Source organism: Osmerus eperlanus, chromosome 18 (genome assembly GCF_963692335.1).
Source record: "Osmerus eperlanus chromosome 18, fOsmEpe2.1, whole genome shotgun sequence".
Taxonomy (NCBI): domain Eukaryota; kingdom Metazoa; phylum Chordata; class Actinopteri; order Osmeriformes; family Osmeridae; genus Osmerus; species Osmerus eperlanus.
In genome coordinates, this window is record NC_085035.1 from 5,333,479 (window position 1) to 5,355,738 (window position 22,260).

At 42.0% G+C, this 22,260-nt stretch overlaps 1 protein-coding gene across 1 annotated transcript; it reads right to left on the minus strand.

The window, feature by feature from the left end:
* Positions 1-800: 800 nt before the first annotated feature.
* Positions 801-5,954, minus strand: june (JunE proto-oncogene, AP-1 transcription factor subunit). Its single transcript, XM_062484245.1, has 2 exons — positions 5,341-5,954; positions 801-5,008 (listed from the first exon to the last, which is right to left on the minus strand). Exon 2 carries the CDS (start codon positions 4,875-4,877, stop codon positions 3,831-3,833), a length of 1,047 nt encoding a protein of 348 aa, XP_062340229.1. The 5' UTR covers positions 4,878-5,008; positions 5,341-5,954; the 3' UTR covers positions 801-3,830.
* Positions 5,955-22,260: the final 16,306 nt, after the last annotated feature.

A 22,260-nucleotide genomic window follows, 5' to 3' on the forward strand; every position in this document is an offset into this window, starting at 1 on the left:
CGTTTTATAGGAAACCCTTTCAGACACGGCTGCAGGCTGTAGAGGGCAGTGTGGAGCATAGTGAAATGGGGACATCAAATGTTTTATTTCAGCATAACAAAATACCCATATTACATAAGAATAGCCAAATGTATATTATGAAAGGTTAGCCTTGCCTTAAAGTGGCATTCGTCTGGTGTAAAACAGGTGGTTTGGAACAACACTTGATATGAAGAAGCCTGGCCTCTTGAGAATTGTAAGCCTTCATGAAGCCCTTAGAACAAAACAGTGTCCACACCAGTCTCCTGTTAGGAGACTGGTGTGGGGTGAGACTGGCTTTCTCTATTATTTATCTCTCTACTGTAAAGGGATAAGATGTTTGGCATGCATGCTACCATGCATCACCCTGGTGCAAAAGCAGTTTCAGTTCCCCCTTATACGTGTTTTCTTTACCAGTAAGGAGCTCTGATAAAACATACAGTATGAGACGTCTTTGAATGTTACATACTCCTGGCTCTTGTTACAGTTACAGATGACATCAAGGATGGCTTTGTGCAGTTTACCTTTGTGCAATTATTTTTGCCTGTACACTTCTCACATAACAACTTCAAACTATACACTAACACCCTCCACATGTAATGGGGATTCACAGATGACCTCACCCTCATTCCAAGAAGACGACATGCTAATCTGCTAATCTTAGTAATTGTATTACTCTAATGTTTAACAAAATTAAGATAACAGCAAATACATCAGTTGGTTAACTTTGCGTTATAATGCAGACCTCTTTAATAGATTTTAAGATGTCACTGAAACCCCTTGATGACACAAGTTAAAACATGTTTTCAGAAACCTTTTATTTTAGATTAAAAAAACATTCAAGGAAACGATGAACACTTACAGCATATTGTAAACCCGAACAATCAGTGAAAACAGTTATATAAACCAAGGCAAGTCGCCCTGTTGGTCATTTTCTTCCGCGCACACACTATGTGGCTGTGTTCTTACAGAAGCAGATATGAAATCGTTGATTGGATGAAATTTGACAAGAGCTATGCAGGTTATCCTGGAGACCTCACCATTAACAACTCATTAATAGGTAATGAATGGATATTCACAGAACTGTAAATATGTCAATTCTTCAACATGCCCCCATCTACTGCAGAGAGGGTGCTTCAAGTCCAATGACATACACACTACTATACCTATATACCTAGTCTATAGGTATCAATAACTATCCTTTATCTTTGGCATGATCTACAGGGCTGAATGTTTAGAGATTAAGGGGACCTCTCACATGTTGGAAAGAATACAAGTTAAAGGGGTTACATTTTCAAACAGGCTCTGTGTGCCAAGCCCACTATAAAATGTTCAACTGATGCCAACAGTGGCTCAAAGACAGTGCTTGTTTGCTAGACATTCCTTCAAAACCATGTAAAAACACTTCAAGATTAGGTATTGAAATGAATGCAGTCTTAGAGGCAAACGCCAATGTTTCCAGAAGGAGAGTGCAGTTTGTCGGGAATCAAAGAGTCATACACTGTTTTTCAATTTAGATGTAACTTTGTGGTAGATTTTTTTATATCTGACATTGAAATGGGAGAAAGAAATAGCCTTAAACTCTCAAATACAATTTCACTGAAACTGACACAAATAACTTTATCCATCAAAGAGTAGTGTCGCCAAGTAAACACACTTTTGCACAAAAAGATAACGAACAGCTCCTCATCATCGACCGTAATAAATAAACTGGAAATATAGAAATAACATGAACAAGTTATTTTCGCCTATTCAAATTCATCCTTGTACTTACGAACTTTGAATACATTTTATACAAAAATATAATTAGTGACATCAAAAGCCTTATTCAAGTTCAAAAATAAATATTTCATTGACACTCCAAAACAACTATTTGACAGCTTTGAATGTCTGTCTGTTGTCCTTTTTTATTTGTTCCCAAATTGATGTGAATAAAGTTGTACATACAGTATACCGCCATTTAGACACTGTCTTTTTAGTAAAATAAATTCAGTGCACCAAAAATGTAATATAACTTACAGTATAGATTTGATGAATGTTTAAGCATCAATTAACACAATAGGTATATTTCAATGGTCTTGTTTGGTCAACGTTATCACACTTCTTGTCAAGGTAAGTAAACTAAAAGTATAGCAAATAATGGGTGGACAGTCATATTCTATTTGCTTGCACTATTTAGGAATAAAAAAAGAAAAAGATAAAGTATCAAATAGTTTTCAGAAACATTACACTGTACACAGTCCATGTCAAAACCACAGATAAATATTAGACATGATTTAATGTTATTACTTATGTGCAATATCATATTTCCCAAAAGTGTCAACAAGACACTAAAAACATCCTGTGCATTTTCATTACACAGGCAACATAAATATCAAAGAAATATTTTGCATAAATAAATTGCTCCAGAAATTTAGTAAGACTAATTCCTCTTTTACTGATCAAAAGCCCTTAACGTCTTCAGTCTAGCTTTACTGAGCTGCGTCCCTTTTGTTATACCAAAGGTCCTTAAATTCAGCAACTTAAACACCAATTTCTCTCAAAGTATCTTTCTGACACAGTGTTGTCCAAGGTTAACACAGTATCATTGCTTAAGATTAACACATGGCATATGTTCTTGATCCGTCAAAACTGATCCTCCAAGTACTAGATGCAAATACAGTGCAAAAGGTCTTTGCTTTGAATGAAAGATAATTTTAACAATGCACTGGCTTTAAATAACATCCAATAGTAATCTATTACTATCATGTATGATATTGTACAAAGGTATGGTCTCTTTAAACTAGTCTATCACCAGGAACTGCAGTCTCACATTAACACAGTCATTTAGTACACATTTAGAGTTGAAATACTCTTTAAGCTTTATCATCAAAAAGTAGATTTTCTTTTACCCCATACACACATTGTACAATACTAAACAAACATAATTATGCTATCATTGACACAAGATGATTCAAACAAATGGGAAAACTACACTGTTATCACACACCAAATTACAACCAATATCGTTGTTAATCAACATTGGGTTATTTCAACAAATCTTTTGAAAATCCAAAGAAATTCCATTTGCCGTAACTTTGATGCACGTGTATACACAGTATACTTCACGTAAAACTGTGCATCCTTTGCTCGGTTTGGTACAGCCGATAATAAAGATAAGGTAATCTCATACTCCACTGACCAAAAAAAAAGGAATCGCGGACAGCAGTTCAAAGGTCACCCCAGATGCAACATCCATCGTCTGCTGAACTATATGCAATATCTTCAATGAAAGGGTGATCAAAAAAAGAGGCTCCCCATTCTACGATGAAGCATACATCGCAGATTCATCCTAAATGTTTAATACCCTTGTAGTATTGGTGTCTTTGACTTCCTGTAAAACAGGAAGCAGCCCAAGTCCCACTCCTTTTGCCCTGCGCTCATTCGTTCTACCTGATTCGGTACTACGGAGGGCGCATTCTTGTTTTCCCCTTTCCCCGTTTACCACTTCTTACCACGTTTCCCTTTTGATTTACCTTCTGGATGAGCATGAATATAGCTGTGTTGGGTGAAATCCCATTTTTAAAAGCACACTGTAGCAGAAATAGGTGTCAAGTGAAGGTGGGTGTGTATAGTCAAACGCAACTATTTTACTGTGTTGCGAGAATTTCTACCAGAGACGAGACACGACGGTGGGGTAGTCCCCATCTCTACCTAGGCATATTTCGCTTACTATCCGAACGCTCGTTCCCCACACCGTGGTTCCTTTGCAAACACGGACTCAGAGCAGATCAGATTTTGTAAAAAAAAAAAACAGTTGTCACCAGAGTTGCTCAGCAGCTGGTGCTGTCCCCTCTCTTGGCCATAGTGGCTGAGCTCACTGTAATCTGGCAACCATTGGTGACATGATTCATAACTTTCTGTTTGAGCTGTGCCACCTGCTCGCGCAGGATGCCGGCGGTGGAAGCCAGGTCGGAGTTCTGGGTCTTCAGCACCTTGACTTTCTCCTCCAGTCGCGAGATCCTCTCCAGCTTCCTCTTACGGCACTTGGAGGCGGCGATGCGGTTCCGTAGCTTCTTCCTCTCGGCTTTGATCCGCTCCTGGGTCTCCAGGTCGATGGGGGAGAGGGAGGGTGGTGAGCTGGTGGGGTCCCCCGGAGGGTGGGGTACCTCTGGGACAGTCTGGGGGGCATCCAGACCCCTATTGTGAGGATGGGCACCCTGCCCCAGTCCACTGTGCCCAGAGCCATGGCCTGCAGTGGGATAGGGCATCTGGCTCCCAGGGTACGATGAGGACACTGTGATCTGACCAGGGTTGTAGCTGCCCAAGTTTGTATAGATGGGCATCTCTCCGCTCGACATGATGTTTCTCTGGTAAGGAGACTGGATGGAGGAGGAAGGCGACATGGGTCCTCCAACAAGCTGGTTCTGTTTATGGAGGTCAGCCAGGGCCTTGACAAATCCATCAGCAAAGCCCTCCTGTTCGTTGGTCGCCTGGTTCCTGTACATGAAAGGGTTGGTGCTGGAGTTGGGCACCGGGCTGGTTGTTACCAGACCCTGGTTAGACTGTATGATCAGGTGCTCAAGGTCAGGTGACGCCAGCTTCAGTAGGTTCATATCTGTCGAGGGCATTAGCGAGTTGTTTGTGTTACTGTTAATCCCAAGATTATTGGGATTGATATTGCCATTGCTACCATGCTGGCCATGTAAGAGTTTTAGACCAGAGGGGGGCCCGACGACACCTGAGAAATGATGTGCCGCCATGTTTTTCTTACTCAGCATCTTGTGTCCCTGGTAGCGTTCATACTCTGGAATATGTCCAAAGTTTTGAACACTTTGAGTGTCATCGTGATAAAAAGGGGTTTCCATTTTACCCGTCATTGAAACAGTAAAACTGAATCTTCATAATCTGATTATCAGGTGTAAGTCTCTTGTACGTTTCCCACAGAGACGTCAACTTTAAGGCCGTTGAGAGTTTTTGCGGGGCGATGTTCCTTTTTGATATTTATCACCTGTTTAAACGATAAACAAAAACAAACTTATTATATAATTGATAAATACGTGGTATTGTCGTTAGCTCGTTGGTCAGAGCAACAAGCTGTTGTTAGATAGGCTTCTGAATTTTAAAGTAGCTTACCAACACATCCAGCTTGGTACTTGGAGGAGGAAACAACTTATTCCATAATACAAAGTCAATAACATAAAACGCGCTGATAGGTCTACAAATGATCTTAATGTTTGGACTCCGTTAAACGGTGTAAGCTATCCGTATCTCAGAAATATTAATTGTATTTTATTTTAACCTAAGCCTATTTAATTCCATTCATAATGAAAAACAACTTACAAATAGCGAAGAGTCTTATGATCCGTGGATGACAGGAAAGCCCAGCAAGTCAATGACAAGTTTACATTAACCTACTAACGTTTGAGAAATAATCTTCCCATGAAAAAATCCAATGACTCAACGGTCCCCGGTGAGTCGGATTAGTCAGACCGCCGAATTGTGACATAAAATACCATCCATCGTAGACACGTTACCCACGCAGGCTGGAAGCCGGTCGACTGTCTTCCTCTGTCCACAGATGATTTCGCTACGATATCCGCGTGTCCAAATACAAATTCTGTTTACAGACGTCAATGGAAAATTAAAGTAATCCAGCTGATTCTGTGTGATATTTCACTGTCTTTAAATATAAAACTGACATGACAGTAATGCTAAGAAATACTCTCGTCCTTGCCTCTGGTTGCGTTTCCTCATACACTGAGCTCAATTCGCTAGCTGCTGTCAGTTCCACTGTGGGACTTTCTGTTTGGCCGATTACTAATAGGCTACCATACGCCCTTTCTCTACAGTTCCTGAAACTGCTCTGCATAGATGTCACACATTTACTGACGCCTCCTCCGCTCCGTTCAAAGGTTTCCTTTTATTGGTCATTTTGACGGCGCGTTTTTAACAATATATAATGTGATTTTAATGAGTAATAGCCTACAAATGTAGCCTATAGGTTAGAACTTCTATGAATATGAAGTGCTCCAAATGCGCTATACGCGAAACGTCTGAAGTCTTGGCTACTGTAAGGTTTTCCTGTTCTTGCATCGACAAGTAGGCCTTTTGAAATATGTAGATCCAATACAAAATCCATAAATATTTTGAAGCTCAAAAAATGTGCATGCGAAGACAAATGAAGCCTTGCCAACCCATTTTTCGTTTGAGAAAAATAGGCGCAGGTGCTTTCCACACATTGCTATAATTCCCGTTACGCTCTCACTTACCACAAATCTTGATATATCCAACCTAAGGTATAATCTTTGAATATGCTTTATTTCTCATTGAGAATGACTGGATTGACTGCATGGAAAGGACTCTCCGCCCTCAATCAGGAAGGGGCAGTGTTTTCGGCAGCTGCCAGGAAGAGCCTATTATAATGTGCTGTGGATGGTTGAGGACAGTGTCAATGCCGAGTGCCATGGCACATTCCCTATACTCACGGCTGCAGAGCTGGCCGGGGGAGGCCAGGCTTGTTGTTCTAGTCCATATTAGTTGGAGAGTCTGAAGGTGATTCGCTCTAGGTTGTTATTCAACCCCGAGGTGAGAAGCATTTTTAATGATCATTATAGTCTCCTTCAAGGTCAATCAAAGATGACAAAAGAGTTGTCATGCACTACTTATTATTTACTGCTGTTGCTACTTAGACATACTATTATTGCAGCTCACCTGCAATAATAGTATGTCTAAGTAGCAACATAATAGACCCCACAAAGATGGGGTCTATTATATCGAACAGAAGTGCAAGAGTCAGGGGGTTTCAGCAATGTTGGCCCTGAAATACATAACAAAAATATGTATGCTTGCTACTGTATTTTTGGTATGTTTACATTTAATCAGTTCCAATTAAACATAATTTGACAGCACCCAAAACAAGAATGAAAGAAGAGAAATGGAAGCAAGCTACTTAGACAAACGAAATGTGATCCTTTATGAATAGTCTATGATATGATTACTGGGTTTGTGTGTATATTGTGTATATGATCAAATTGGACATAACTTTCATATAGAATGCCAGTCCATGTTCTATATTAATTCACACAACTTCAAGAAGCAAGAAATACACTGCCCAGTTGTCACTTCTAAACGTCAAGAGCTAAAAAAAAAAAGCTCAATAATAATGTACAGAAAACCCCAGCTGTTTTCTCCAAACAGCCAGAGTTCTGTTTATTTACCAGTAGGCTGGCAACAAATATTTGTGGAATAAATTACTATATTCGGGACAAGGGCTTTGAACAGCTCATGAGGTAGTGTCTGAGAATGTAGAATAAACATTTATTTGCGAAGCTATTTGAGGGTAGCCAGGATTCTAGCCTGTAACTCATAGCAGAGCAAAGGCCCCGCCTGATTACAGTGAGTAGGCGCTCTCTCTGTCTCTCTAGCTCTGTCTCTTTCTTACTCTCTGTCTCTTTGTCTGTCTCTGTCTCTCTCTTTGTGTCTCTGTCTCTCTCTCCTACTCTCTCCCTCTCTCCCTCACTCTCTGTCTCTTTCTGTCTCTCTCTCTCTTCCTACTCTTGTAGATATTTTTTTATAACATATGTGCTTATGTGAATCACAATCAGTAGATCAGCTATTACTATCTAATCTTATGTCTTATTATCCATTCATATATACGTGTTCCTACGGTAACCTACTTTGTTCTGATGACAGTCACAGTTCTATGATGTAGTGTCCTGCCTGCCTATAATAACAAACACCTATTGGCTGTATATTATCTTTATTTTTCTGTATTCACTATAAACACCGTCCTCTGGCCTTCATGCCCCAGAGCGACTTTGCTAGTACCGCTGTGTATCAACTGATCATTTTATGTTGAAGTGTTTGTTAAACTCTTTCTCCAATCTTTAGATACAGATTTATAAATACTTCATGAACCCAGAACTCAACTGAACTCAGTCATTCGGTTAATGAAGAGATGGACAGAACACTTTCTTCATCACTCTCTCCCTCCCTCTCTCTGTCTCTCTCTCTCTCTCTCTCTCTCTCTCTCTCTCTCTCTCTCTCTCTCTCTCACACACACACACACGCACACACACACACACATATTCTCTCTCTCTCTCTTTGTCTCTCTGTCTCTCACTCTACTGCTCTTTCTTAATCTCTCTCTTTCTCTCTCTCTCTCTCTCTCTCTCTCTCTCTCTCTCTCTCTCTCTCTCTCTCTCTCTCTCTCTCTCTCTCTCTCTCACACACACTCACTCACTTTACTCACTCTCTCTCAATCTCTCTCTTTGCATGTGACTAATATGAGCAGTGCATAGTATTACAGCAATGCTAGTTACAACTCAGATGCTTGACTGTTACAACACAGCACAATCAAGACAACTGACCTGACCTGAAATGTCTGCATATGTTTGTTTCTGACTAATGTGGATTTCTCTCCTTTAGTTACGTAAACTGTTTGATTTAAGGGAATTCCAGAATGTGAGAAAGTAAACAGAACCCCGGTCAGTCTTGTTTAAAGACAACATGCCCAACAGCCCAGTGACTTCACACAACTGCCTTGGACTAACCAACAATCCTTCTGGAACTAAATTAGCTAAATGAATCCAAGATTTGTTATTTTTAGATGCAATTAGTGTTTAAGTGACTGTTCTTTATATCAACCCTGTATTTACATAAGTAAATCAATGGAATTCTATGAAGCAAATGATGGAGCTAATTGATTCATTGGGAAAATGGTGGGGTAGTGGATTCAGTTATTTAACATGTTTTATTGTGTATTATCCATAACTCATTCACAACAGATCCCTTAGAGTGAATGGGAGATCTACAAAGTCAAATTTGAGCTTTAAAAGTCCCTATTTGAAAGAGAAACATGGATCCTGGGCTTGAGCCCAAACAGGATTTACTCAGCCTCGAAAAAACACAACCTTCAATGAGGTATTTCAACAAACCAATAATCTATCTAATTGGGCAGGTATAATGAAAACCAGAGGTCCCTGTGCCCTGAGGACCAGAGTTGCTCAACATGGCTTAATTTATTGTGGAACTCAACAACAGCCTGCCATCATGACATAAGGCACACTTCACATTTTCTTCTGCCAGTTGGTTTATTTCCATCAACTGTCCCTAGGCAACCATTGATAATAAAATGCAGAAAACCTTGCAATGGACAGGACAGAGAAATAAGTCAGTCAGAGTGTTGGTTGACATTCTTTTAGTTTTAGCTGATATTTGTTTTGCCAATCTGCACAATAACTTGATGTGAAGTGATGATAAGATTGAGTATTTAGCCTGGTCACGGTTTTATGGATTTACTGCTTCAAGCTACACACGCACTCACGCTCTCACGCGCACATACGCACACACAAACACACACACACACACACAAACACACACACACCTAACAGCTGACAACATGAAACCCAATGGCCATCATGTTACATTAATGCAATCCATAAAACCAAACGTAATTGTCAAACTTTTGTGGGTGCACATGTTATGAGTCACCTCACGAAAAAGGTTTGGGATTTAAGTTGTATTTGTGACGGTTAATTCATTTTGACAGTTGGAAATGTTAAATCCTTGAGGGCTTAGCACTCAGTCATGGCTAAGTAGGTTAAATAAAATGGAAGCTGCTGTGATCAATTTCAGACAGATATCTCCATGTTGTGTTAACTGTTATTTCAACAGCCATTTAATGACCAGACTAACAGTTAGGTTTCTTTGGAATCAATGACATGAGGTAGGCAAACATTCAAAGTCAAATCAAACGTGTCAGTATAGTGAATTGTCAAAAGTCAAATCATGAATAAAGTTTTCATAAGAAAGCCATGACACAATAAAAATAGTAACTATACTTCATAAGTGTTCCCGAGAGACATGATTCACCTCAGGTTTCACAGGGGCCAAACGTAGAAGGAATATTTACATATCAGAGCCAGTTTCCAGATGTCAATAACTCAAGTCTGGGGACTGAAAGAAATCCCATTAATGAAAGTATGCATTTGACACACCAAAAAATTCTGAAAATCAAGAACTCCAAAACTTTGTCCTTTAAACAGAGCAATATTGTTGTTTTCTGCCTTGTTAAATGTGAAACAAAGCATGAAGTAATCAAATGTGATTTGCAGCATCTGAATTCTGGGCATTACTGGAAAGGCGCGGGGGTGCTCATGCAGCCATAAAGTAATTGCATACTGAACTGAAGTTAATCTAAAAATAGGCATGTATATTTCTTAAAATTTAGTAGTAAAAGGTCATGGTTTCCTTTTCATGCTTTTATACTTAAGTAGCTGACCCAAATTATAATACTCTCCACAGAAGAGTAAATGGGGAGAATTCATCAAATGAGATTGTTTCCCCACATCTGTGTTATGCTTCTTTCGAGTGACAGATGAAGAGAACCCTGCGTCATCATGACAAAGACGCGTGGACGCTAAGATCCTTCTGACTTGAAATGTTTTTATTCATCAGAATGTTTTCCAACAGCGACGATTACATTGAAACAAAGACTTGGGTGTTTTTGTTTTGACTAAGGAAGGGGTTAGAGAATAAATATGTGTTTATTCCTAGAGGCTAAGAGAATGAGCAGGCCACCACATCCAGAAGCCTGAGGTGAATGTCGACTGCTGGGAACCAATTGCTTAGTCAACATTTAAAATGCAATTTTTAAAATGACACATCGGCATAAACATCTTGGGGGACGGTGGGGGGGGGGCAAGGGGACATCAATCAAATGAGCCAAGTGACCAGTAATATTATACTGTGGAGAAGATTTATAATTATCAGCACAAGCGTTTACATCCAGACCCTGAGCTACAGTCTTTACAGACTCAGAGTGGAAGGAGACACAACGAGATTTTGGAGCAAGCAGACCATTTACTGTAAAACCCCAACTGATGCATCATCTTACTGGGTCATAAGGATCTTCTGGGTAGTGGAGTTGTATTCAGTTGTAAAAAGCCATATGATAGAGCCTGATGACGTGTCATTTCTCACATTTAGCTCAAACCTACAGCCAACATAGTGTGTGCTTAAAGAGTCTGTGGTGAACGTCTAATGTGATTACCCTGAAATTCCTGCCACCCACGTCACAGCGAGCAAGAGAGAGAGAGAAGAGAGAGAGAGAGAGAGAGAGAGAGAGAGAGAGAGAGAGAGAGAGAGAGAGAGAGAGAGAGAGAGAGAGAGAGAGAGAGAGAGAGAGAGAGAGAGAAAGAACAAAGAGCAAGAGAGAGGGAGAGATAAAAGAGCGAGAGGGAAAGAGCAAAGAGAGAAAAAGACAGAAAAATTGTCCATATCTTGAGGTACTTAACGCACTGACGCACTAGCGTCAGTGCTGGGGGCCTGCTTGAGAAGCAGAACCAGTTGGCAGTCAGCTTTACTATGCAGATCCCTGAAAACGTTGCTTTCAGTAGAGTCATGTCTGAGACTGGTGTACTCCATGGGGTTAGAATGCGATCTGTGGGGATGACTTTCATCACGTGACACTGGCCAGAGAGGTCTGCCACTGTGTCAAATGAAAGGGGATCACTTGTATGCCGGTGGCTTAACCTGTCACTAGCTGCTGTTGCTGATGCCACCTTGGTGGCACAGACAGCATGCCAGACAGAGACGAAACACTCATCGTGAACTCACTGTCACTGTGTCACCCAGTGACTCCCGTGCGTAGGCGTTTCATGACCTGAACCATGACATCATGCAATCTGTGACACGTTCGTCTTTTACCGCCTGTCCTTTACAATGACAGCGTTAAATCCGATTATAACTTTTTGCAAGCAGGACGTAAAAATGTATGAGCAATGGGTGATTTACTGGATTAATGATATGCTGTAGTAGCAATGTCAGTGTGGACGAATACTCAGTGATGATTGTGTCTGAGGCAAGTTGCAAATGGTCCACACTGCCACGCGAAGCACCTTTAAATACCCGATGTTTGTTTCTGAAGGTAGCCGCTACACTCCACATGACAATGCGTTTCCATGACAGCCTCGAACGTACCTCGTGGAGTTTGATTTGTTACATTTACATTTAGCAGACGCTCTTATCCAGAGCGACTTACAGTAAGTACAGGGACAGTCCCCCCGAGGCAAGTAGGGTGAAGTGCCTTGCCCAAGGACACAACGTCATGTGCACCGGACGGGAATCGAACTGGCAACCTTCAGATTACTAGCCCGATGCTCTATCCGCTCAGCCACCTGACTCATTTGTTTCAGCTTGTACGTTGTGAAAAGAAGCCGTTTGTGAATGACCGTTCCACTGTTGACATACATGGCATATAATTTACTTGTCAGACATTGCATGAGGTTACATGCAGTCACTCACTCACTGGGGATGTATTTATATAACTGAGGGTTTATGCTTTGAATGTCAAATATATATGTACAGTTGACTGTACTTACCTGTGTTCACAAGGGCCCTGAAAGCCCTGGATGACACGATGACACGTGTCTCACCTCCACACTAGCTAATGTCTGCTGGCAAGACCAACATAGGAACATGTTTCTACTTAGAAGCGTTGAGGGCTTGTTTGAACGTTTGTGGTTGCTGTCAAATCGTTCTTCTCATTCTCATTCATGAACCACTTTGATGTTGAGGGCCAAAAATGTGTAAAATGAATTTGCTTTTCGATTCAAATTTCTTTTCGCAATCAGCTTCAGTTTAGATGCTCTGCAAGTTTGCCTTCTCGGCAGATTGTGAATATCAAGCCTAAAACTTCAAACAGTTCTAAAGTACAAAATAATGAAATGTGTATGATAGTGATTATAGGACCCGAATTTACAGTAGGACCTAAACTATGTATTGAATCTCAATGACCAATGTCTATCACACACACACACTTAGACACACATACACACACACACATACTAAGACACACATACACACACATAGTACCCACTCCATCGACCCATTCTGAATCATTTAGAGACAAAACAAAATACATATTTTGAGCCAAAGTGGTGTGGAGCAGGTTGTTAGAGTCGGACACATGGCCTGGCCACCTGTGGGCAGGCTTCCCTCAGACACTCTCCTGCTCTGTCAGAATACAGGAGGCCGTGCTGTGGTAGAGACTCACGGACGTCACAGAGGAAGACTTCAGTCAGGTGGTAGCGTCCAGATGAAATGAACACCATTTTGTTATGTTCGGAGGGTAACGAAAGGGACGAGGCTAGCAGGTTGACTCAGAAGTTTAAGGTTTAGCGGCCCTTGACTAAGACGTCTGCGTGGGAGACAGCGCTGGTTGCACTTCCTTCTGATTTGAGGAACAAACAGTAGGCGTGTGGGGCCATGCAAGCTATGCTACGCTTTCGTTTGAAATAGTTGACAACGTCACAAACATATTCTATATAATGTGAGTTGTAGTGAGTAGTATTATTGCTTGATTTTGTGGGGTTTAAGCAGGAAGAAAAAAGAGTCTGTCTTGTCCTTCAAACTTGTCTGGTTTGACCATGGGAAATGGTGAATATTGTGGACATTTCGTAGACAGGTTTAATTAATTTGGCATGAATGCGTACTTTAGGGCAGGCCAATCGTGATTACACAACCTTTTCTATGAAATTGAGTTTGGTTGGAGAAGACAAAAATGCATTTCCTTTGCTTCCGTCTACAACCTGAATGTCTCTGAACGGGATCTGGTCAGAAAGGAGCTTGTCATCCCTGCAAGTCTAAATATCAGAATCCTAACGCTATAATTGTGTCTCCCCTGGCTCAGCTCGGAGAAGGGGAGAAGTAGCTTTAAAACCAGCTCACCGTGGATACTTACTGGGACTTCACAATAAGGAGGCTGGACAACCCAGCTGTTGTCCATGTGTGATTACCCTGCCCTGTACCAATGCTTGCTCCCTATGTCAGTCCTTGTTGGTCGTTATTGAAGGTCATGTGAGTATTCCTGTTGTGTTCCTGTTCTGCCAAGTAAAGTCCTTGCTGTTATCCTCCTGCCTCTTTGTACTTTTTTGGGTCCACCCCCTGCACTCATCCGTGACAGTAGGTAGTTGCTAGAAGGGGGTTTTAAGCCACTAGGTTTATTCCGTCTGCATTTTCTGGAAGCAGACATGTTGGATATCACGTAAGCTTGTCTGGTCACATGAGGTCATATCTTTTCTTACTCATGATTCAGCGTTGGTTAGACACTCAATGTTGACTTAGTACTGGAAATGTGTTTAACATTGAAACAGTTACTTTTAAGGGATCTATTTAGTTAGTTATTTATTTACACTCCACAAAACCATAATTTTGGTCTATATTCTGTATAGGAACATACAGTATTTAACACATTTACTGCATTCAACGTCTTAACTTTGTTCACTGAAAAGTTAGTGTTTAAATGTGGCTCCAAAATGCACATGGACTGGAAATCCATCCAGTCCACTCCTCCAAAGGCACCTCAGTGATGCCCTCCCCTCCTCGCCCCCACTCCAGGCCAGTAAATAGGAGGCAGATGAGCCCTAAGCCCAAGCTGCTAAGAGGTGATGCAGGGGAGGGAACAGTCCAACGCTCTGGGACCCCCCCACCCCACCCTTCCTCCCAGGAAGCGCAGGGGCAGCCTCTTGCTGGGGTGTGACTCGTGCTTTTAACCGGGCTCGATGAGCTCACCAGGCAACCCGCCCACCCGGGGGCTAGGGAGCCGGGCAGTGACGGGGGCCTGGGCTGCACCCTGTGGGACACAGCGGTGACATACGAGCCCCCTTTCAACTGGAGCAAAAGACGTCATCGGAAACGCCTCGGATGGGGTCACGCAGCACCTATCTGTATCTGTAACCTGGGAACGATTATTGTTCACCTCCAAGCCATCCTCTTCGTAGTGTTTGATCACTGGGGGATTGCCGGCCATCGAGTGGAGGAAAGAAGGTTTCAAGGACACCCGAAAGGGCCGGAGGCTTGTAGTGACGTCATCTTGTCTGAATTCAAATACTCTGTTTTCTATTTCCAGTGGGCCACATGCATTGTGTTCGGCAGCAGTGTCGAGTATCCAAACATCAAAGGTGAACATGACCTGTCAGTTACGTGTGCGCAGCATCTCCCCTGGATTTACCCAGTGCGGTTTTTAAAAAGCGACCACCGGAATCACTTCTCGGTGTTCAGATTCACAGAACACATCCACTGTTTGGTGTAATCAGCTAAACAGTTTTTTAAACCTCAGCTCCACACCCTGGCTGATAACTCATTAAGGCGAGTGGAATCGTTCGACGGCATAGGGCTGCTCTAGCCACTCTGACAGACAGGTCCAATTTGGTGGAGAGCACTGGAGTCATTAGAAGTTGTCATGCGGTAACTGCACAACGATTCATTTTTGTTTTCATCGCTTAGCAACGCTCCGTGTGTGTGTGTGTGCGTGAGTGGCTGTAATCCTTTTTTCCCCTGCCTCTGGTTTTATGCAGCCCTGGCGTACAATGAACGCTTCACTTTAATGGGCACCCTGCTTCACGTGTATCCTTTTAATTACCCTTATCCTTGCATCCATGTTCCTGTGGTAGGAGAGGAAAGCAGCTAGGATTAATGTTATTGAAATCTTATTAATGTGGCGTCCATGATGCCTATGAAATGCAGGATGGATTCCGTGTCGGCGACAGAGTGGAAGGAGAAGGGGGCTGAGCCGCACATCCTCGCCGCAATTTCCAGGACAACCGTCCTTAAACTCCTTCAGCCTCCCTCGTGTAATTGAGCGTACAGCAAGACGCTCACAGGGGGAGGATGGAGCTAATGAGGTCTTACATCGATGTTCAATTTAGACGACAAATGAACTCAGCCGTCTAATTTGCATAACAGGCCACTGACAGCTCAATAGTATCTGGTGCTGATCTGCTCTTCTTCATCTGACAGACCCGAGGGGGCCCGTGGGGGCTTTTCTCCCCTGTGAATATCGACGTTAGTGCATGTCCAACAGATAGATGTCTATGTTGCTGTCCCTCTCCAGTGTTGTTGCAGAGCCTGCAGACTGTAGTAAACGCAAGTCGGTGGGATTGGGGAGAGAGAGCCTCTGGCCTCCTTGTGGGAGGGAAAAAAAAGGTTCTTCCCAGAAATGCAAAGTATTCTCTAAATCGTGCACTGCCTTGTAGCAAAGTGACTTTTTATCGGCGGTTCTTGCAGGCGACTGCTTGGTGAATTCATCCGATTGATAACACACAGGTTGGTGGAGGTCTTGTCACTCGTGGTGGCTGTCATTAGGTAGGTGGCCCCTGGTGAAGTCTTCTGCTGGGGGTGACTGTAGCGTGTGCAGAGGGGGGTGAGTAAGAGTGTGTCAGACCCCCCCCCCCCCAGGCCTAGGGCCACATGGGCAGTTGTTTGGGGCCAGCTCACAAACACAGCAGTGTGGTCACCTCCATGTGAGACACACTTGCGCCACAAGGCTGAACGAGATTAGCCCAAAAATACGTTGGTTTTTTTCCATGTTTTCCTCCTCGGTCAAGTTTCCCTCGACATGAGCGATCGACTCATGGTCGATCTGAATGGCTACAATGATTTATCAAATACCCCAGGTTTCATCAAAAGATAGCAAGAGAAAGAGAGGAATGGGGAAAGAGGCGAGTGAGAGTGAGAGAGAGCCCTGATTCATGCCTTATGGTCTGGCTTGGTGGAAGACAAGCGTGGCAGTTGTGCAGTGGCTCCGGCGTGAATCACCAGCCACGAGTGAGTTCTCACACAAGCCAGGACACATGAGGCAGCGGCAAACCCACATCAAGCAGAGAAAAGGTAGAGCGAGCCGAGCGGGGTTCCTACGCTGAATCGTCTCGTTCTTCGGCACCTTTAACTATGGAAGGCCACCCCTGCACACCCACGCAAACGGACCCAAACAGGCACATACTCACACACACAAAGACCCACACAAAGACACACACACATAATGGAATGATGCAGATGGTTTCCACCCCACTTCTGACACCTGCTGATTCACCAGCAGCACACTCACCTTAGTCATTTAGTACAAATAAACACGACGCACTGTGTGAGAGAGGGTGTGTGCGAGTCCTGATTCCTTCTTCTCTCTGGTCTCTCTCTCTTTCTTTCGCCTGTTCCCTTTCTTTCTATTTGGGTTGTCTGCAAGTCCGCTCAGTCAGGGCAGGTGTGGGTTCAGGTCTGACAGGTAAAACACTTTTATCATTATCCATCATGGTTTATATTGACTCAAGCTGATTAGGTGAGGTTTTACTTCATATTGTGTGCCTACTGTTCACCGGAAAAGAGTTTCTTTTACAGTTGAAATATTAGGATTATATTTTAATTAGATGTTAGATTGTGTGCTGGTTTCCAGATTGTCTGTCCCAATTGAGTGATATGTGATTTATTTATATATTTACATATTTTGTTGGTTTGGTGTGATGTGTCACTAGCTTTGATAAGTTTTGTATAGATATTGGCATGTTGAGGTCAGGCACAGTTATACATTGAGATGTGAGTGCTTGCATTAATTTTGAGGATGTTTCTATGATTCTATGGTTTCTACTCCCAAAATTTTTTATTGCAAGTAAAATATAACATTTACAACATTTGCATGGACGACAAACTATGAGTACCTGAATCTGCTATACAGTCTACAACTTTGAGTTTCTGAAGGGAATTTGAAATGCATCAAATGGGTCTGTGGAAAAAAAATGATTTAGTCAGGGAAATGTCACAAGGACATGAAGGGTCTCGAGGCAGTTTTTGAACACACCTTCAATATTCAACCCCACGGTGATGTGTGCATCCCAGTGTGCCTTCTGGCACTGGCAGCAGACCCTGCCTAATATCCCATGTAATTTCAAATGTGGAATGAGGAATTTTTAAGTAAGCCCCACAGGTTGCTTAGCTGACAAAATCCATTTAAGCGTTCAGTAATAAGCATACGTTTTGGCATTCAGCGAACTGAAACAACATCGACACAAAGTGGACCAGACTGGAGTTCATGTGACGTTAGGAGAAGCTTTCAGAGGCGTCCTTTATACATTCACCTATGTGTGCCTGTGTGTGTGTGTGTGTGTGCCACAGACGTATTTCAATGCAAAATCAAAGGATTCTAAAAATTCACATCTCCAAAAAGACTGTGCATAAAATGTCGACATACTTTATCGGGAGGCATGCACTGAAATTACATCACAGTGTAGTGTGCAATCATCTAATCTCCTGTGATTTAAATAGAATCTCAAATTATGACATTTCTATAATACTAGAATTTTAAATAAGTAGGGTACACATTTTTGGGGTTGTGTGGCTAATTGTCAAACCAGGTTGTCAGATAATCAACACATGTTAGTTGTAAACCACCCTAAACGTTTTCTAAGTGAGTGTTGTCTGACTCAGTTAAAAGGGAAAATACACATTGGTTGTTGTGGAACATGATGATCTGTTAATAGCTTTTTCATATGATTTGATCATACTGATTCAACCCTGGAATCAGTCATCATGAGACGGCATGAAAGGATAAGGTCCTGAATACTGTCTTTCTCTAAGTACATGAATCAATTGTAATCCACTTTGATGCATTTGTTTCTGATGCTGATGAGGCAAGCCTGGAGCTTGCGATTGTGTTCATGCTACACGTATCACAGGAATTTCAGCTTTGTGGTTCATTCTGGGTTTCTCTAGGCTTTCTTCTCTTTATTTCCCTCTCTCTTTCTCTCTCTCTATTTCTGTCTCTCTCGGTCTACTTTGTGAACATGCAGATAGCGAGACACACACACAAAGAATTGGCCAAATGTGCGCGCATGCACGCACACACCCCAAACACACGAGCGCAGGGAAGTTTTCAGCTGTGTTTTTGTTTTGCCTCGCGCTTCCATGGCGATGTCCTTCTGAGAAGGGCAAGTCCTGTGAATGCTGTGCTTGGCACAGCTTAACACTATTGGGCTTTTTATAAGAAACGAAACATAACCATGGACATCTCCTTCACTGAAAACAGACCCTCTTTTCTGCTTTCACCCCGGCACTGTTGTCACATGCATGAGGGACATTCCGTCTTTATGTCTTTTCGTTCCAGTCTTGGAGCTGGTCCTCAGCTGCCTGGCTGAAGTGCACAGCCATCTGACCATGGGAGGGTGTAGCGGTGTTGCTCAGAGGGGAGATACTGGAGGTTGATTATTGGCATTGGTGGAGGTTTGTGATGACTCAGGTACTCCTCCCCCAGAGAGAGTGACTCACCGCGTATCGCGAAGTGATATTTGCTCATTAGAAAGTGTTCTGTATGTACTCTCTCTGATGAACCTGAGAAAGAACCAACTAGAATGTCACAACACCGGGTGCGAGGTGCCATCTTGTTTTTTTTTCAATCGCACACACCTTAAAGGTTACAACATGGGTGTGCTTGGAGCTGGAACTGGACCAGAGCATGTAGCTACCCTCAATTTGATTTCCTACCTTAAATCACAGAATCCCTGAAGAGGATAGGATCCTTTGTTGTCCATGTTTGTGAAGAAGTATGCGGTTGTTCATACACAGTCTTGTTGAAGGTAGATACTGTGGAAAAATACAAGTCAAGTGATAAGTTTGTATGTGTGTCTTCAAAAACCAAAGCAGCCTTGCTGCTCTTGTGAATAGCTAATATACACTTATATTGTAACTCATACCTTACGTAGAGAGCACATATGTTAAAGGTACAATAGGTGAGATTTTTTCAGTGAAAAAAATGTTTTTATCCCCTGTAAACATGTTGTGCAAGCTAATGAGGCCCATCTGAGAGTTGTTTACTGTTGTTTAGAGTTGTCTAAGTATTGGCAACACAAACAGCTCAGTGCCAGTGGAATATCAATTTCAGATGAGCTGTCCGTTACTTCCCAACCAATAGGGTTCCAGCAAAGCTGTTTCAGCCAACCCCTGTCAGCAAAGCTGTTTCAGCCAACACCTGTTAGAGAGGCAGGTCTCCTTGCTTAGGTTGTGTTGTGTAACCACTGTCAATCAAACTCAAGCTGGAGGAAAGGGATGCAGTTCAGTCAAGGGTTGTTTTTTTTTCTCAAATTAGAATGTATTTTAAGATATTATCTATTGCAGCTTTAAACACATCTATTATTTGTCTATGTATACTTTACGTGGCGAGGGTGATATTTTATATCTAGGACATAGTATGGGCCTCTAAAGGTTCTTTGCATTAAAAACAAGTGGTAAGATGCATTAGCCTCATACTGACCCTTCCTTCACACCAATGTTCTGCTCTCTGTGCAGTGGCCTACAGTCAGATAGCCTGGGCTAGCAGTAATTGAACTTTTAATGACTTGTTTACCATAAAAAATATCTTGCCTTAGTTAAGCATGCCTTGAGGGGGTTTGTGGCGGTTTAACGGTTCATCAAAACAAGCAAAACACTTCCAAGAGTGGGTGTGTACTGAACAGTGATGTGTGTGTGTGTGTGTGTGTGTGTGTGTGTGCACGTGTATCCATGTGCTTGCTTCTTTGTGAGAGCCGAGAAAGGAAATTGTAGGGTGTGCTTGCTTGCGTCGGTTGCACAGGGGTCCGTTTTTGAATGACATTTTTACAACTGATATTTCTGTATATTTTATATAAAAATGCATACTTATTATTTATAAAGATTACATAGATTTAAAAGCTTTTTTTTTTGCTGCTCATTTACAACTGAAAATACGAGTGAAGTGTAGAATGAAATAGATGTCTTCTCATTTCCCCTGCAAGAGGCAGCCTCATCGTTGAATCAAAACGAATACATTTGGCAGAGTGGTGTAAAAATTGACCTAATCTCTATGACTTAAACGTCCTTTTAAGTTTTTCCCTTCTCGTGATATTTTAAGGAATTTAGTCTACTCATATTGCATTCATTCATGAATAAAGAACCCCCTTTGAAGATTATTCTACGACGTTACCGGCAGTAGAAGATGGAATCGCGATTCAAACAGTACCATCTGCTAACTGAAAATATGCCACCAAAAACGTAAATAAGCTTGACATTTATCTAGTGGAAAATCGCTTTCATAAAAAGCTCAGTGGTAGCGATCATTGTCAGTAACAACGCCAAGTGCGATATAGCCCTGTGTGGAGAAGCTGCCCCGGTACTACGGTACAGTACTAGACTACTCCTGTGTTCGTTCGTCTTGGTAGCGATTGCGTTGGTTGAATTGGATTTAACGTTCCGTTGTACGGTTTAGGCTGAAATTAATTATTTTCATGAACAGATTGACAAAGTTTAGGCTGTGGCAATGAAGTTAATAAAGAACCCCCTTTGAAGATTATTCTACGACGTTACCCGGCAGTAGAAGATAGAATCGCGATTCAAACAGTACCATCTGCTAACTGAAAATATTCCCCCAAAACGTAAATAAGCTTGACATTTATTTAGTGGAAAATCGCTCATTTATAAAAAGCTCACTGGTAGCGATCATTGTCAGTAACAACGCAAAATGCGATATAGCCCTGTGTGGAGAAGCTGCCCCGGTAAATTGTACTACTACGGTACAGTACTAGACTACTGCTGTGTTCGTCTTGGTACTGTAGCGATTGCGTTGGTTGAATTGGATTTAACGTTCCGTTGTACGGTTTAAGCTGAAATTAATTATTTTCATGAACAGATTGACAACGTTTAGGCTGTGGCAATGAAGTTCAGGTTAGTAGTTAGATAGACTTTTGATTTAAGTAAGGGGAGTGCCGAACATGTTCTGTCGCCGTTTGACTTCCTAAACAGCTGTGTAAGTTAGATGTTTTTGTCGTCTGTCTCGCGTAAGCTACAGCGTTGCAGTGAGCTACACTGGTTTGAAACCACAGGTAATGGTAATTTCACCAACAAATCGTTTACTAATGTCAGAATAAATCCTACAACGAAAATGTATATGTGAGGAATGTTTATTTTAACGATTGAAAACAGATAACGCTACATCATAGACCACTGTAGTATGTGTTGCCCGGGCAACACAGGCTAATGTCATGATGCTAATACTTCAGTGAAATAGTAGACTACTGTTTCCGAAAGTAGATGTACTTCCTTAATAATATCAGCTTATACTGTACATTACACATCACAATTGTGTGTCATATCACAAAGTAAAATTAGTAAATAGTTATCACCCTGGCCTCTTTGCTTGTGGCGTTTCTGCAGCTGCCTTGCAGTAAAGCTATAGTTAGCCTAGCTATCCCCCAAGTTAACAGATGCGAAACGAATGTTCTGCTACAGGTAGTCACGCGTGTTTTCGTGACGTTAGTGACGTAGTGACGTTAGTAACGTCAGTGACTGTGGCTAGCAAATTAGCCACGTTAGCTTCACTTTTTGCCACAAAAACTTAACTTCAGCCTAAACCATGCAACAGAACGTAAATTACAATAGAAGCAACTCAATCGCTACCAAGACGAAACTTTTGACACCTACGTT